Consider the following 12,913-nt stretch of genomic DNA (forward strand, 5'->3'; position numbering starts at 1 on the left):
TGACTGAAAACCTCGTGACTAGTTGATTTAGCCACAAAAAATAAACATTGACCGACTAAAATGTTTAGTCACAACTTGTTAATAGAAAATTAAACCAAATCCTGACTTTTAGTCACAACATCTTTTAGTTTCAATCACTCTTCATGACTAAAAGATTTAGTTACAAGCCCTTATGACTAATAAGTATATAGTCACAACCAATTTTCATGATGGAAAATCTTAATAAAGCCATGAGATGCAGATACAAATGATCAATTCTTTGCAAGGCATATAAACAAAGCCTTGTGTAGTAATTAAGGCTTCCTTGGTTTGATCTTGATTGGGAGACCCATGGATGGATATGGCATTGGTTGCCTGGTGATAGCTTCATCAGGGTACACCGAAGACCACTCATACATTGTCACCAAGTTGTGGATGATAGTGAGCACTTCTACTCTTGCAAACTCATTCCCTATGCAAGTGTGGAGGCCTCCTCCAAATGGAATATAAGCATAGGGAGGGATTGGTTTTGATGGGTTCTCAAACCTTGATGGATCAAACTCTGTAGGCTTGTCAAATATCTCTTTGTTCATATGAGTTCCATGGGCCACCCAAAACACCTGCAAAACCAAAATTCACATGTTAATTCTCATTCTCAAGAGTTGAACTCGACCTTCTTTAAAAGTGCTAGTCCGAAAACTAGGCACAAACTAGGAGTGGCTTGGGTGCACTCTAGGAGAGACAAACTATCTTGAAACTAATATATTGTCCCGGTGTACATAACCAGTGACATAGATGATTGTCATGTACATCATTTGTCATCTATTAGATAGTTGCCAAATGGTGTCACTGATTACAAGATAGAATCTCTCGTGCACTAGACACCCCAAGTAAAAAAGTCCTAACAAATAGTTTAGTTCTAGGTTGTTGATATGATATTTGAAGATGATGATATAAATAAAATGTTGTTACCTGCCATCCCTTGGGGATATCATAGCCACCATATTCAATGTCTTTAAGTGCTTTTCTAAAGCTGCCAAACACAGGAGGGATAATCCTCATCAACTCTTGTGCAACTCTCCATGTGTATTTCATCTTTTGTATCTCAGCCCAAGTCAGCCTATTTTCTGCTCCCTCCTCCCTCTTCCCTATAATGTCCATTTGTTCTACAAGCAAAGAAAATACAGGCATACAAATTTAGTGAGAAATTTGGGATGATCAAAAAGGAGATTTACCTAATGCAATATTATACCCTCTAAAACTTTGTTGTATATCTCAGAGTCTTTGGACAGCTTCCATATCATCAGGCTCAGAAGAATGGCTGAAGTGTCGTGACTAGCTACCATCAATGTGACATAATTATCCACGATCAAATCATCTGAAACAGGTTCTTCATTTTCATCTCTTAATGCTAGCAATGATGAGAAAACATCGCTTGTAGGGCTTAATTTTCCTTTTGAAAACGCCTCCCTTCTTTGCTCAAGTATTGGCAAAATCTGGTTAGCAATCCTTGACCGGGCTCTTAGGCCTTTCCAGTAAACAGTGCCAGGGAAGTTAACAGGAAGAGACCAAACTGCTTTGAATGCTAAAGAAAAATCATCAAACAAAACCTCCCTGGTGCGCTCATCATCGATGCCGAAAAGGATGCTGGATGCTATGGTGAATGTAAATTTCTTCATGGTGACCACAACTTTTATGGTGTCCTTGTTTTCGGTTTCTTTTAGTAACATGGTCTTGATCAGTCCATCCATTCGTTTAATATAGTTCTGTAGACTTTCTGGCTTTAAGAAGCTCACCATTGCTCCCTTTACCAATCTGTACCTGCAATACGCACGATATTAATTATTCGTCATCCTATTGGACCAAATTCGTGACATGCATTTGTTATCAGACTGTAAATCTTAAAATATAAAGTGTTTGACTTTTAGATAAAGAGAAAAATCTCCCGAAAACATAAGACGAGGGCTTATTAAGTACCTTGAGCCTGTAAGTTCAAATATATTTTGCTTTCCAGAAATGGCTACCAGGGTGACAGGTTGCTTGGCGGCAAGGACATCATCCTCAGCACCAAGGACGAACTTGTTACCCGCTTGACCAACAACCACCACAGTGGGGGAACCCATCAAGGAGGTTTTGAACATTGGTCCATGCTTTGATGTTCTCTCTTCGAGCCATTCGGGTCCTTGATCTTGTTTCTGTGCTTGAAGAAAGCTGAACGTCTCTCCGATTAAGGGAAACCCTAAAGACCCTCCTGGCAGGTTTTTGGTCTGATCCTTAAACAGAAATTTTGAAAGGAAAAAAGCGATGAACAAAGTTATTACAATTACTGCAATGAAAGCTGCCATGTTTGTGGAAGAATGCTATGATCAGAGAGACATTGAACTAAATGAATATATGCTCAACCATGGCCGGCTGCTACAAACAAACCAATTGAAAGTGATGGAAATATTATAATGGATTATTAACTAAATTGAGTAAACGGCAACATGCACAGAAGCATGGCTGCATATTCTTCTTCCTTCATTTTGAATCTAAGGGCCTTCAAAACTCTGACCTGATCTGAGAGCAGTCATCTCTTTAACTTTTCAACAAACTTGCATGTGTTTCTTAAGAAAGTTAAAGTTTCACCATAAAATTTATTGGTAATATGAGTAGTAGTCCAACATCTTATAAGCAGTCAGTCAATATGCTCTAATAACATAGAGAAAGTTGGGGTTCCGTCATAAAATCAACTAGCAAGCCTTTGCAAAGTTTCTCATTTCACCGATGTGAGACTTTTTTACCTTCACATCCTCATAGTTTTAAAACTTTTATCACTTGCATTTTTTTGTTTTAAAAAAAAAATCATGAAGATGAGAACCTCAACCAATAATAAATTAACGTTTTAAATTTTACACTCGAAATTCTATGTTCGATTCTCACACTTCAACACACCGTTTTACATCCTAAACTTCTAGTCATTTTCAAAATTAATTCTCTCATAACAAGAAATATGAGTGAACATTGTTCGAACCTTTTTAATTAACTACCAAATACAGTTAGATTGTGATTAGTTTATAATTAAAAAAGGATTATTATACATATAATTGAGCCATATGGTTTGGGATAACAAAAGTAAACGATGAACACTAGACCCTTTCATTTTCAGCATCGATCGTCACAATGGTTTTTTATTAATTAACGTATCTAATTAAGCAATTAATAGACTCTTTCCACAGCTGACGGATATGTAAACAAACATGATAGAGACATGCATGTTATTGGCACTTAAAATGTTATTGTGTATTTCTTCATGTACATTTTCTAATAGGGGTACTACTTGTGTCTCTTGTGATTTCATAATGAGTTCTTTGTGCAAACTTTCTTAATCCTGGTGTAGCATTTGTCCCCTTATCGATAATGGCGGAGCCACCCACAAGGTTTAGATGGGCTGTAATCAGGAGGGTTTTTTTATAAATTCATGCTTTAATTGCTTATGTTAATGCATGTAGTCTATATATTTCTTTCAATTTTAATACATATTAATATTTAATGTATACTTATGCATTATAGGTAATAAATAATACATTTTATGCTAAAAATAAAATGAGTTCTCTCTCTATTTCCCATCCTTTTGCAGTGGTGGAGAAGAGTGTTGTCTTCGCACCACAGCGTGTTGCCTAATTTAACATCTAATCTAACAAATCTATCGTTTGACCAAAAAAAAAAAGACTATTTACCATATGCAATCTAGCCATTGTGATTCTTACTTAAGAAAAGAAAAAGATTTTGTTTTAATCAACCATTAAACCGCAAGCTCCGCAATTTCCTTACCTTCCGTGGAGATTTTCCAATGAATGTCACATTTGGTACATTCTTAATCTCTTTATTTACTATTCTTGATTTAATTAGTAGGTTTATTATTTATATGGTCCTTGAATTTGTCGATTAGATTACAATTTTGAGAAAAGTTTATATTTCATTGTAGTTGTTTCATGTTGATTATTATATAATTTTATATAGGTAAAAAAATGAACATATTAATTTTGTGGTACTGCTTTCAGCTATATAGCCCACTCAAGAAAAAAAATTATAGCTCCACCCATGAGAATTGCAACATGCTAATATGGTCAGACTTTTAAACATGTGTCGCAGTTCTAAGTAAGGGGCAATGCCACACTAGAATTAAGATTTAGCAAAAACGATTCTTTTATAAATGAGGAGTATGACATTTTTGAAGTGCCAATATAAAAACTAGAGTAAATTACATAGTAGCCCCTCAGGTTTGAGGTCAATTACAACCTCATACAACAACTTTAAAACATTTCACTTTCATACATCCAGTACCATTTTATTTCAAAATAACACATCCGTTAGATTTTCCATCCATTAGTCTGTTAAATGCTGACGTAGCTGCCACAGTTGTGCCACGTGGCTGCCAAATTTATGCCGCGTGGCAAAAAAAATAATTTTTTATACATTTAAAAATAATTAATTATAAAAAAATTTCCCCATAACCCATCTTCCCTCCCCGAGACTCACTTCCCTCTCCTGCTCCCCACCCACCCTTCCTCCCTCCATCCCCTCCCTTTTCTCTCCACAGCCGACGCCTAGGACTTACACCCATAAAAATGGCGCCCTTCTCCTCAGATCCCACAGAGCCCCCGTCTCTTCCCACAGCCAGCGCCCTCGTTTCCCTCACCTACGTCAGAACCCCCGCCGGTATGGCCTCATTTTGGCTCTTCTCCGACGCTAAGCACAACGACAGCAGCTCTCCCACTGCGTATTCCATCACATGGTCCGAGATGGGTTGAGGTTCCAATCTGGGTTTTTGATTGGAAGGGTCCGATTGAGATTTGGATCGGGTGAAAGTGAGAGAGAGAGATGAACGAAGTTGGGAGACAAGGGCAAAGATCTGGTGCGGCGGGGGTGCACCACCAGCGACAATACTCTGATAATTTCTTGGAGACTTCGTCCAACGAAAGGTGGCTCCAGTTAACTGGTCTTCAACACCTTCAGTTTTCCAACTCATCTGGTTCTCCTCCTCATGTATTTTTTTTGCTTTCATCCGAATTTAATCAAAACATTGTACCAAATCTGAAATTTGGGTGCATTGTAATCAACATTTATTGTTTTTTCCCTTGAATTTTTTAATTTTTAAACTTTTTTGGGTATATTCTGATCAAACCCATATGAGATTTTGATTAAAATGTTGAAGCTTTGATCTTTGTAAATCTTATGGTATACTTTTGTATCTAAAATGTAGAAGCCTGGATTGGATTTTTTGGGGTTCTGTCAACGAAGGAGAAGGGGTGGGGAAGGTGAGGTAGGCGACGGCTCTATGGGATCTGAGGAGGAGGGCGCCATTTTTATGGGTGTGAGTTCTTCTGGGTGTTAGTTGTGGAAAGGGATTGTGAGGGAGGGAGGGATGGAGGGTGGGTAGGGTGCAGAGGTGGGGGGGGGGGATGATGAAGATAGGGAAGAAGAAAAAAAAAAAAAAGGGTCCGAACCCAGAAGAAGAAGAAAGAGAAAGAGAAGAAGAAGAAAGAAAAAAAAAAAGTGGATAACAAGTTTTTTAAAAAAAATAAAAAAAATATTTTATTTGCCACGTGGCTGACATTTGGCAGCCACATGGCATACATGTGGCTGCCACATCAGCATTTAACAGATCCATGGATGGAAAATGTAACGGTTGTATGAAATTGAAATAAAATAGTACTTGAGGTATGAAAGTGAAATGTTTTAAAGATGTTGTATAAAATTGCAATAGACCTCAAATCTGAGGGGCTACTATGTAATTTACCCTAAAAACTAAGCTAAAACATTCAATTTACTATATTACGCGCGCACTTACGGAGAATGATAAACACACATCTTTTGTTCCATGCATATTCCATTTTAGTCATGCCCTTTAATTTTGTTTACTTTATTTAATTTGATTACATAATTAAAGAGGAATACATGAGAAATTAAAATGGCCGTGTAAATATCACTTCCTTTTATTATTCGTATAGAAAATAGAAATGGTCATTGTTGATCTGTATCTCCTAGCCCCTAGGCAACAATCATACATGTCATAGCTGTTTGCAATATCTTGTAAGCTTTATCCCACTTGGAAAGGTACGTGACAACAATTAGAAATTGTCTTCCCCACTTTATTTAAAAATATTGCTCGACTCCTCAATTATATTTTTTTATGAGAGGAACTCCTTAATTATATTTAAACACATGTCATCCATAAATTAAACTACAAGTTGATGAGATATGTCATCGAACTATATTATAACAAGTGGTGGATTTATAACACATAAAAAAATTTATGCTCGTATTAATTGTAATTTATTTGTAATGAAGAATGACCACAATAATTCTATGCAGTGTGGCAAAGTAAATTGAGATCATGTCCAGATCCCTGTGTCCAATGAACCTAAATATTCATTAGTCCATCTCATTGATTCGCCACACACAATTAAGAGTTCGAGTCTTTCTTTCCCTCGCGTAAGTAGCTCGAATCTCTGATTCCATTGACTCTGAACTAGGGATGGACAACGGTTATGGTGGGCGAGTAACCGTGGTTATTTACCCATAACCATTCATGTTCATACCCGCATAATCGTTTACCCGTTGGGTAATTGCATAAACGGTTATACCTATACTCATAACCGTTTATAAACGGTTAACCATACTCATAACCGCATACCCATTTAACCGTAACCGTTTAATACCCGTTTATTCATTTACCTTTTTTAACCCGTTTATCTTTTTTTTCACCATTACCTTTTTTTCACCCGTCTACATGCTTTTTAACAACTTGAAAATTTTAAAAAATTGTCATAATTTTTTTTTTGACAATTAAACACCGTTATAGGTACATTCATCATACATTTCCGTATTTTAATTTTTTAAATCCTTATACCATTCCAATAATTGAAATAATAGTTTACGGACGATATTTTTAACTGTTACCAATGAAGGTAAATATAATATTTGCTAAGTATTATTGGGTTATAAAAATTGTTTAGAAGACATTTCTGTCAAAACATTTCTATCAATTTCATGGTTACCCACAAGGAATTTAAATTAATTTGGCGAATTACTTGATGATGAGAATCATCATTCCTGTAGCAGTGTTATTGAGAGAATGACCGATGAATTCATTGCTAATTTATTGGGCGCTAAGTATTATTGGATCGAGAACATGGTTTGTGTTAGTTTTACATATATAAAATAAATGGGTAAACGGTTACCCGTTTATAACCGTGGTTAATACCCATAACCGTCCATTTAAATTTCACGAGTAAACGGTTATACCCATAACCGTAACCGTTTAATTTAAATGAATGGGTAACCGCGATTACCCATAACCAATGGATATTTACCCTTCCCTAAACGTTGAGATCTAAAGAGAATCTCGATTTGTGGCAAAGTATTTTCCTTTCATTTGGTGTCATCCTCTTTAGTGGTAGCCAATGGACCCAATGAGCAGAAACTGAACCTTGTGTGGCCCCTACACATGGACAATGGTTCGTCCACTCAAGTTCCATCCATGCATAGCCAGCTTGCATTTTTTTTATTTGAATCTTGTTCTTGTTGACTCCGGTAACTAGGCGGAGCTTACTAAGTAAGGGGGCAAGGCTTATTCTATTTCTGAATTTCATTCAAGTAATTTTGTTCTTACTCATGATATCGTTACGTGATATTATTGTTTTACATAAATTATTAATATATAAAGAACGTCGTTTATTGATATTATAATGTAACAAAGCTTTTATTCAGAGAGGTTCTCATTTTTTTGGTAAAAATATAGACTATTTGTGGGATTTATTATGATACGCCTTAATCTCGATGTGTCCACATACCAGAGTAGGCACGTGTTGGTCGACACCCGAAGGTGATGAAGCCATTTTAAAAACAAGCATACCGATAAAACATGTAATTAGAAAGATATAAACCAATGCAGAACTGTGTTCAGAGTATACAACAAAGCAAGAATAATGTGAAAGAATTTTTAGGAAAATATACGAACAAAGGAATGATACCTATACTGAGAATACTCCAGAATACCTATGCAGAAGTGTCCTGACACCAGAATCATGTTCCTTGATCCTAACTCTTGAGGCGGCGCCAAAATAGAAAATGTGAGTGAACCAAAGTTTATAATAATAATACTAATAATAAGAAAACATTTTATTTTTGAACATACTAACCCCCTATTTTGAAAACATATATAATACTACATATAGGTTTTATAAAAATCCTAGCATACCACGCAAAAACTTCGTAAAACATGTATGTGTAAAACCATGCTCAATAATGCTGAAAACGTCGCCCGAAGGCAAATCCGTAAATCTCATCAATGAAGTACTCAACTAGGCGTATCATAGTCGCCCGAAGGCAGTACCTATCCATCACCCGAAAGTGAAGCTGAATAACATGTCCATCACCCGTAGGTGAAGTTGAATAACATGTCCATCACCCGAAAGTGAAGTTGTATAAAATAGCATACATCTAAGTTGTCCGACACTGCTTTCAGTAGTGAAGCTAGGGTATATAATATATCATATCTCACTCCTCCATCATATGTGTCCTATGTGAAGAGCAAGTTACCATTGTAAAACATTAGTGTTAGTCAAGTTAGTTAGTTGTTAGAATAGTTACAAATAGTTACCACTGTAACTATTCTCTTTACCTGTGTAAATCTAGTTTATATAAATACCTCAGTGTAACTAATTATAAATGTAATGAAATCATTTCTCAATATGGTATCACTCGCTTAAGTCCACCGACTTCGATCATCTTTCTGCTACTTTCTTGCTTATTTTCTTACCTACCAAACACCATAGCTTCCGTCTGCAGATCTTCGATCTTGTTCATCAATGGCGGCAAATTCTTCGAATTCTTCCTCTCCTGTGGCTGCGAATCCTTCTTCTCCGGCGATCGCGGATCCTTCCTCTTCGCTGCCTCCACATCTCAATCCTTCTCCAATGAACCCTAACTCCTCCTTTCAAGCTTCAATCAACTCCATCACGATCCAAAACATTGGGAGTATGATTCAAACAAAACTCAAACGTCATAATTACCTTGTTTGGCGTTCTCTGTTCGAACCGATCTTCCGCCGCTACAAGCTCACCGACATGGTTGATGGATCTGAACCGCCACCGCCTCAGTTTCTTGCTGATCTTTCTGGAAATTTGTCCTCGATTCTGAATCCAGCCTTCGAGATCTGGTATGAAAAGGATCAAAACATCCTTATTTGGATCAATTCCACTCTCTCTGAGGATTTGATTCCCTTTACTGTTGGTGTTCAATCCTCCCGTGAACTTTGGCAAAATCTTGAGAAGCGATTCGGTGGAGTCTCTCGTTCTCACATTCATCAATTGCGATCGAATTTTCAATTGATGTTGAAAGGCACTTCCACAATATCTGAATATTTGCAACGCATCAAAGAAGTTTATGATGCTCTCGCTGCTGCCGGTGCCCCAGTTGAGGAGTCAGATCTCCTTCACCTTATTCTTAATGGCTTGTCTGATGACTATGATTCCTTCGTGGATTCAATTCAATTTCGTCTTGCTGATACTACTGTTGATGATCTACATGGATTTCTTCTTAGCAAAGAAATGGCTCTTGCTCGTCGCAAGCAATCTCAAGGTTCCTCTAAACCGTATCAGGCATTCACCTCTATTCCAGCAGTTTCCAATGCTCCTCCTTTGCTTCTTACACCTCCACCACATCAGGCCTACAATGCTCAGTCTAATGGTTCTCAGAATTATTACCCTAGCAATAATCGCGGTAATTTTCAGCGGAACACTTCTCAAAGGACCTACAACAACCGTCATCGTTCCAATCGGTTTAATAATTCCTCAACTAATCGTGGTGGAAATCGAGGTGGAAATCGTGGCTTCCGTTCTTTCACCTCTGCAGTCATTCCGTGTCAAATTTGTGAGGACACTGGACATCTTGCCATTGACTGTTCCCACCGCATGAATCCAACTTTTCAAGGCCGTGTTCCGCCAGCCAAACTTGCGATGTATGCATCTTCTAGTACTTCTTCTCCACCACCATGGCTATTGGATTCCGGCGCAAGCTCACATATGACCAATAATATTCATCATCTTCAGAATCCACAGCCCTATACTGGTCCAGATAAAGTCTACATTAGAGATGGCCAAGGTTTGCCAATTCTCCATACTAGTTCTACTTTACTTAAAACACCTTCTGCAGATTTTCAATTAAAGAATGTGTTACATGTTCCCCACTTGAAGCATGATCTTCTTTCTGCCAATATGTTCTTGCGTGATAATTGGTGTTCATTAACCCTCAATCCTTTTGACTTCCATGTCAAGGATCTTACTACGGGGATGATGCTTTTTAGAGCTCCTGTCAGCAATGGTCTCTATCCATTTTATGCTTCTTCTTCACCTGCACCGAAGGTTCATGCTCATTCTGCAATAAGGACCTCTTCTCATGTGTGGCATCAACGTTTGGGCATCCAACGTTCAAGACTTTTCGATCACTGTTATCAAAGTCTATACTGCCTGTTTCTAATAATGTTCAACAATTCTTCTGCTCCAATTGTGTTTTAGGCAAATGTGCCAAGTTACCATTTCAAGAATCTCTCTGTACTACTTCTAGGTCTCTTGAATTAGTTCATGCGGATGTTTGGGGGCCAGCTCCAGTATGTTCTGTTAGTGGCTATCGCTTTTATGTCATATTTGTAGATGATTTTACCAAATATACTTGGCTGTATCTTCTCAAACATAAATCGGAAGTGTTTCACATTTTTGTACAATTCCAAGCTCTTATTGAGAATCTGTCTGGTTACAAAATTGGCACTTTAAGATCAGACTCAGGGGGTGAGTTTACAAGTTCTAACTTCAAGCATCATTTGTCTTTCCATGGCATTCAGCAACAATTCAGTTATCCTTACACTCCTCAGCAAAACGGTTGTGCTGAAAGGAAGCACAAACATATTGTTGAGACTGCTCGAACCCTCCTTATTGCCTCACAAGTTCCTCACAAATTCTGGGTTGAAGGTTTTCTTACTGCCGTCTATCTTATCAATCGCCTACCTCCAGTCAACAAGTCTTCCCATTGGGAACAATTTTTCAAGAAAGTTCCAGATTACAAGTCTCTTCGGGTATTTGGATGTCAATGATTTCCTTGGTTAAAACCATACACCAATTCCAAATTAGATCCCAAGAGCAAGATGTATGTTTTCATTGGCTACAGCTTAGCTCACAAGGGGTATAGATGTCTAGATCCCTTCACTAATCGGGTTTATCTCTCTAGACATGTTCATTTTGATGAACATACATTTCCCTTTCATGATCCCCACCTTCTAAAGTCCTCCACTCCCCATACCCCAGAAACTTACTCACATTTTTCCCTTACCTTTCCCAATCTTTATTCTCCTAATTCTTTCACTTCCCGTGTTCCACCACCCATATCTTCCTCACCTACTCAACATGCGTCAGTTACTCAACCTGAGCAAGTTACTCAACCTGAGCACGTTACTTCTCCTGCTCCTTGTCCTGCACCTCTGCAACCTCCCTCACCTCCCTATTCTCCTCTCCCAGCCTCTTATTCTCTACACCCTGCACCACATCTTGTACCACGTATTTCCTCTGTTCACCCAATGCAAACCCGCTCTAAGTCAGGAATATACAAACCTAAGGCCCTTACTGCCACAACACATCCTCTGCCTTCTCATTTTGACAGTGAGTTTATACCTACTACATATCTCCAGGCTTCCAAACATTCACAGTGGAGGGCTGCTATGCAGGATGAATTCAATGCTTTACAAAGTACAGGCACTTGGCAGCTTGTTCCTTCTACCTCCACTCATAATTTGGTTGGCTGTAAATGGGTTTTCCGAATTAAGAGGAAACCAGATGGCTCTGTGGATCATTACAAGGCTAGACTCGTTGCAAAAGGTTACAATCAGCAAAAGGGCATTGATTATGGTGATACTTTTAACCCGGTTGCTAAACCTGTGACTATACGCATCATTCTCACCCTCGCCGTCCAATCAAACTGGTTTTTACACCAGCTGGATGTAAGTAATGCTTTTCTACATGGTTCTTTGAAAGAGAATGTATATATGGCTCAACCACCTGGGTTCATTGATCAGGATCATCCTACTCATATCTGTCACTTGAAGAAATCCTTATATGGCTTAAAGCAAGCCCCTCGTGCTTGGTATGAAAAACTTCAATCTGCTCTTTTCTCCATGGGATTTCAAGCTTCACACTCTGATCATAGTCTGTTTGTGCTGCATAAACCTACCTTGGTTTTGGTTCTTGTGTATGTAGATGATATCATAGTGACCGGACCTTCTTCTAGTGTCTGCAACACCATCATTTCTCAGTTGAGCTCTAACTTTCCAATAAAGGATCTTGGCGATCTTCATTACTTTCTAGGTCTGGAAGTTCAGAAATCCACCTCAGGAGCCTTCATTCATCAATCCAAATACATATTGGATCTTCTCAAGCGTACCAAAATGGATGGGGCAAAGCCATGTGCCACTCCCCTTAGTTCTGTCAAGCTTGATCACACTGGTTCCTTGTTGTCGAATCCTGAGGACTATCGCTCTATTGTTGGCGCCCTCCAATATCTTACATGGACCCGGCCTGATTTATCCTTTGCGGTTAATCTGGTGTGTCAGTTTATGCACTCTTCCCGGAAGCCTCACTTTCAAGCCGTGAAACGCATCCTCCGGTATCTAAAAGGGACACTTGGATTTGGCTTATAGTTTCCCAAAACCACATACTTCTAAACGCCTACTCCGATGCTGACTGGGCAGGATGTTCGTGGGATAGACGTTCCACTGGTGGTTTTTGCATCTTTCTTGGTCCTTGTCTAGTTAGTTGTAGTGCAAAGAAACAGCACACAGTTGCCCGATCCTCTACCGAAGCTGAGTACCGCTCCCTTGCACATACCGTTGCTGAGATCACTT

The 12,913-nt window shown here is 38.4% G+C and overlaps 1 protein-coding gene across 1 annotated transcript; it reads right to left on the minus strand.

Moving 5' to 3' along the window:
- Window positions 1-59: 59 nt before the first annotated feature.
- On the minus strand, window positions 60-2,561 carry LOC126591090 (taxadiene 5-alpha hydroxylase-like). The gene is made up of 4 exons (XM_050256655.1): window positions 1,957-2,561; window positions 1,232-1,800; window positions 952-1,145; window positions 60-599 (listed from the first exon to the last, which is right to left on the minus strand). The coding sequence occupies exons 1-4, from the start codon at window positions 2,322-2,324 to the stop codon at window positions 294-296; spliced, it is 1,437 nt and encodes a 478-aa protein (XP_050112612.1). The 5' UTR covers window positions 2,325-2,561; the 3' UTR covers window positions 60-293.
- Window positions 2,562-12,913: the final 10,352 nt, after the last annotated feature.

Source organism: Malus sylvestris, chromosome 11 (assembly GCF_916048215.2).
Source record: "Malus sylvestris chromosome 11, drMalSylv7.2, whole genome shotgun sequence".
Classification (NCBI taxonomy): Eukaryota; Viridiplantae; Streptophyta; class Magnoliopsida; order Rosales; family Rosaceae; genus Malus; species Malus sylvestris.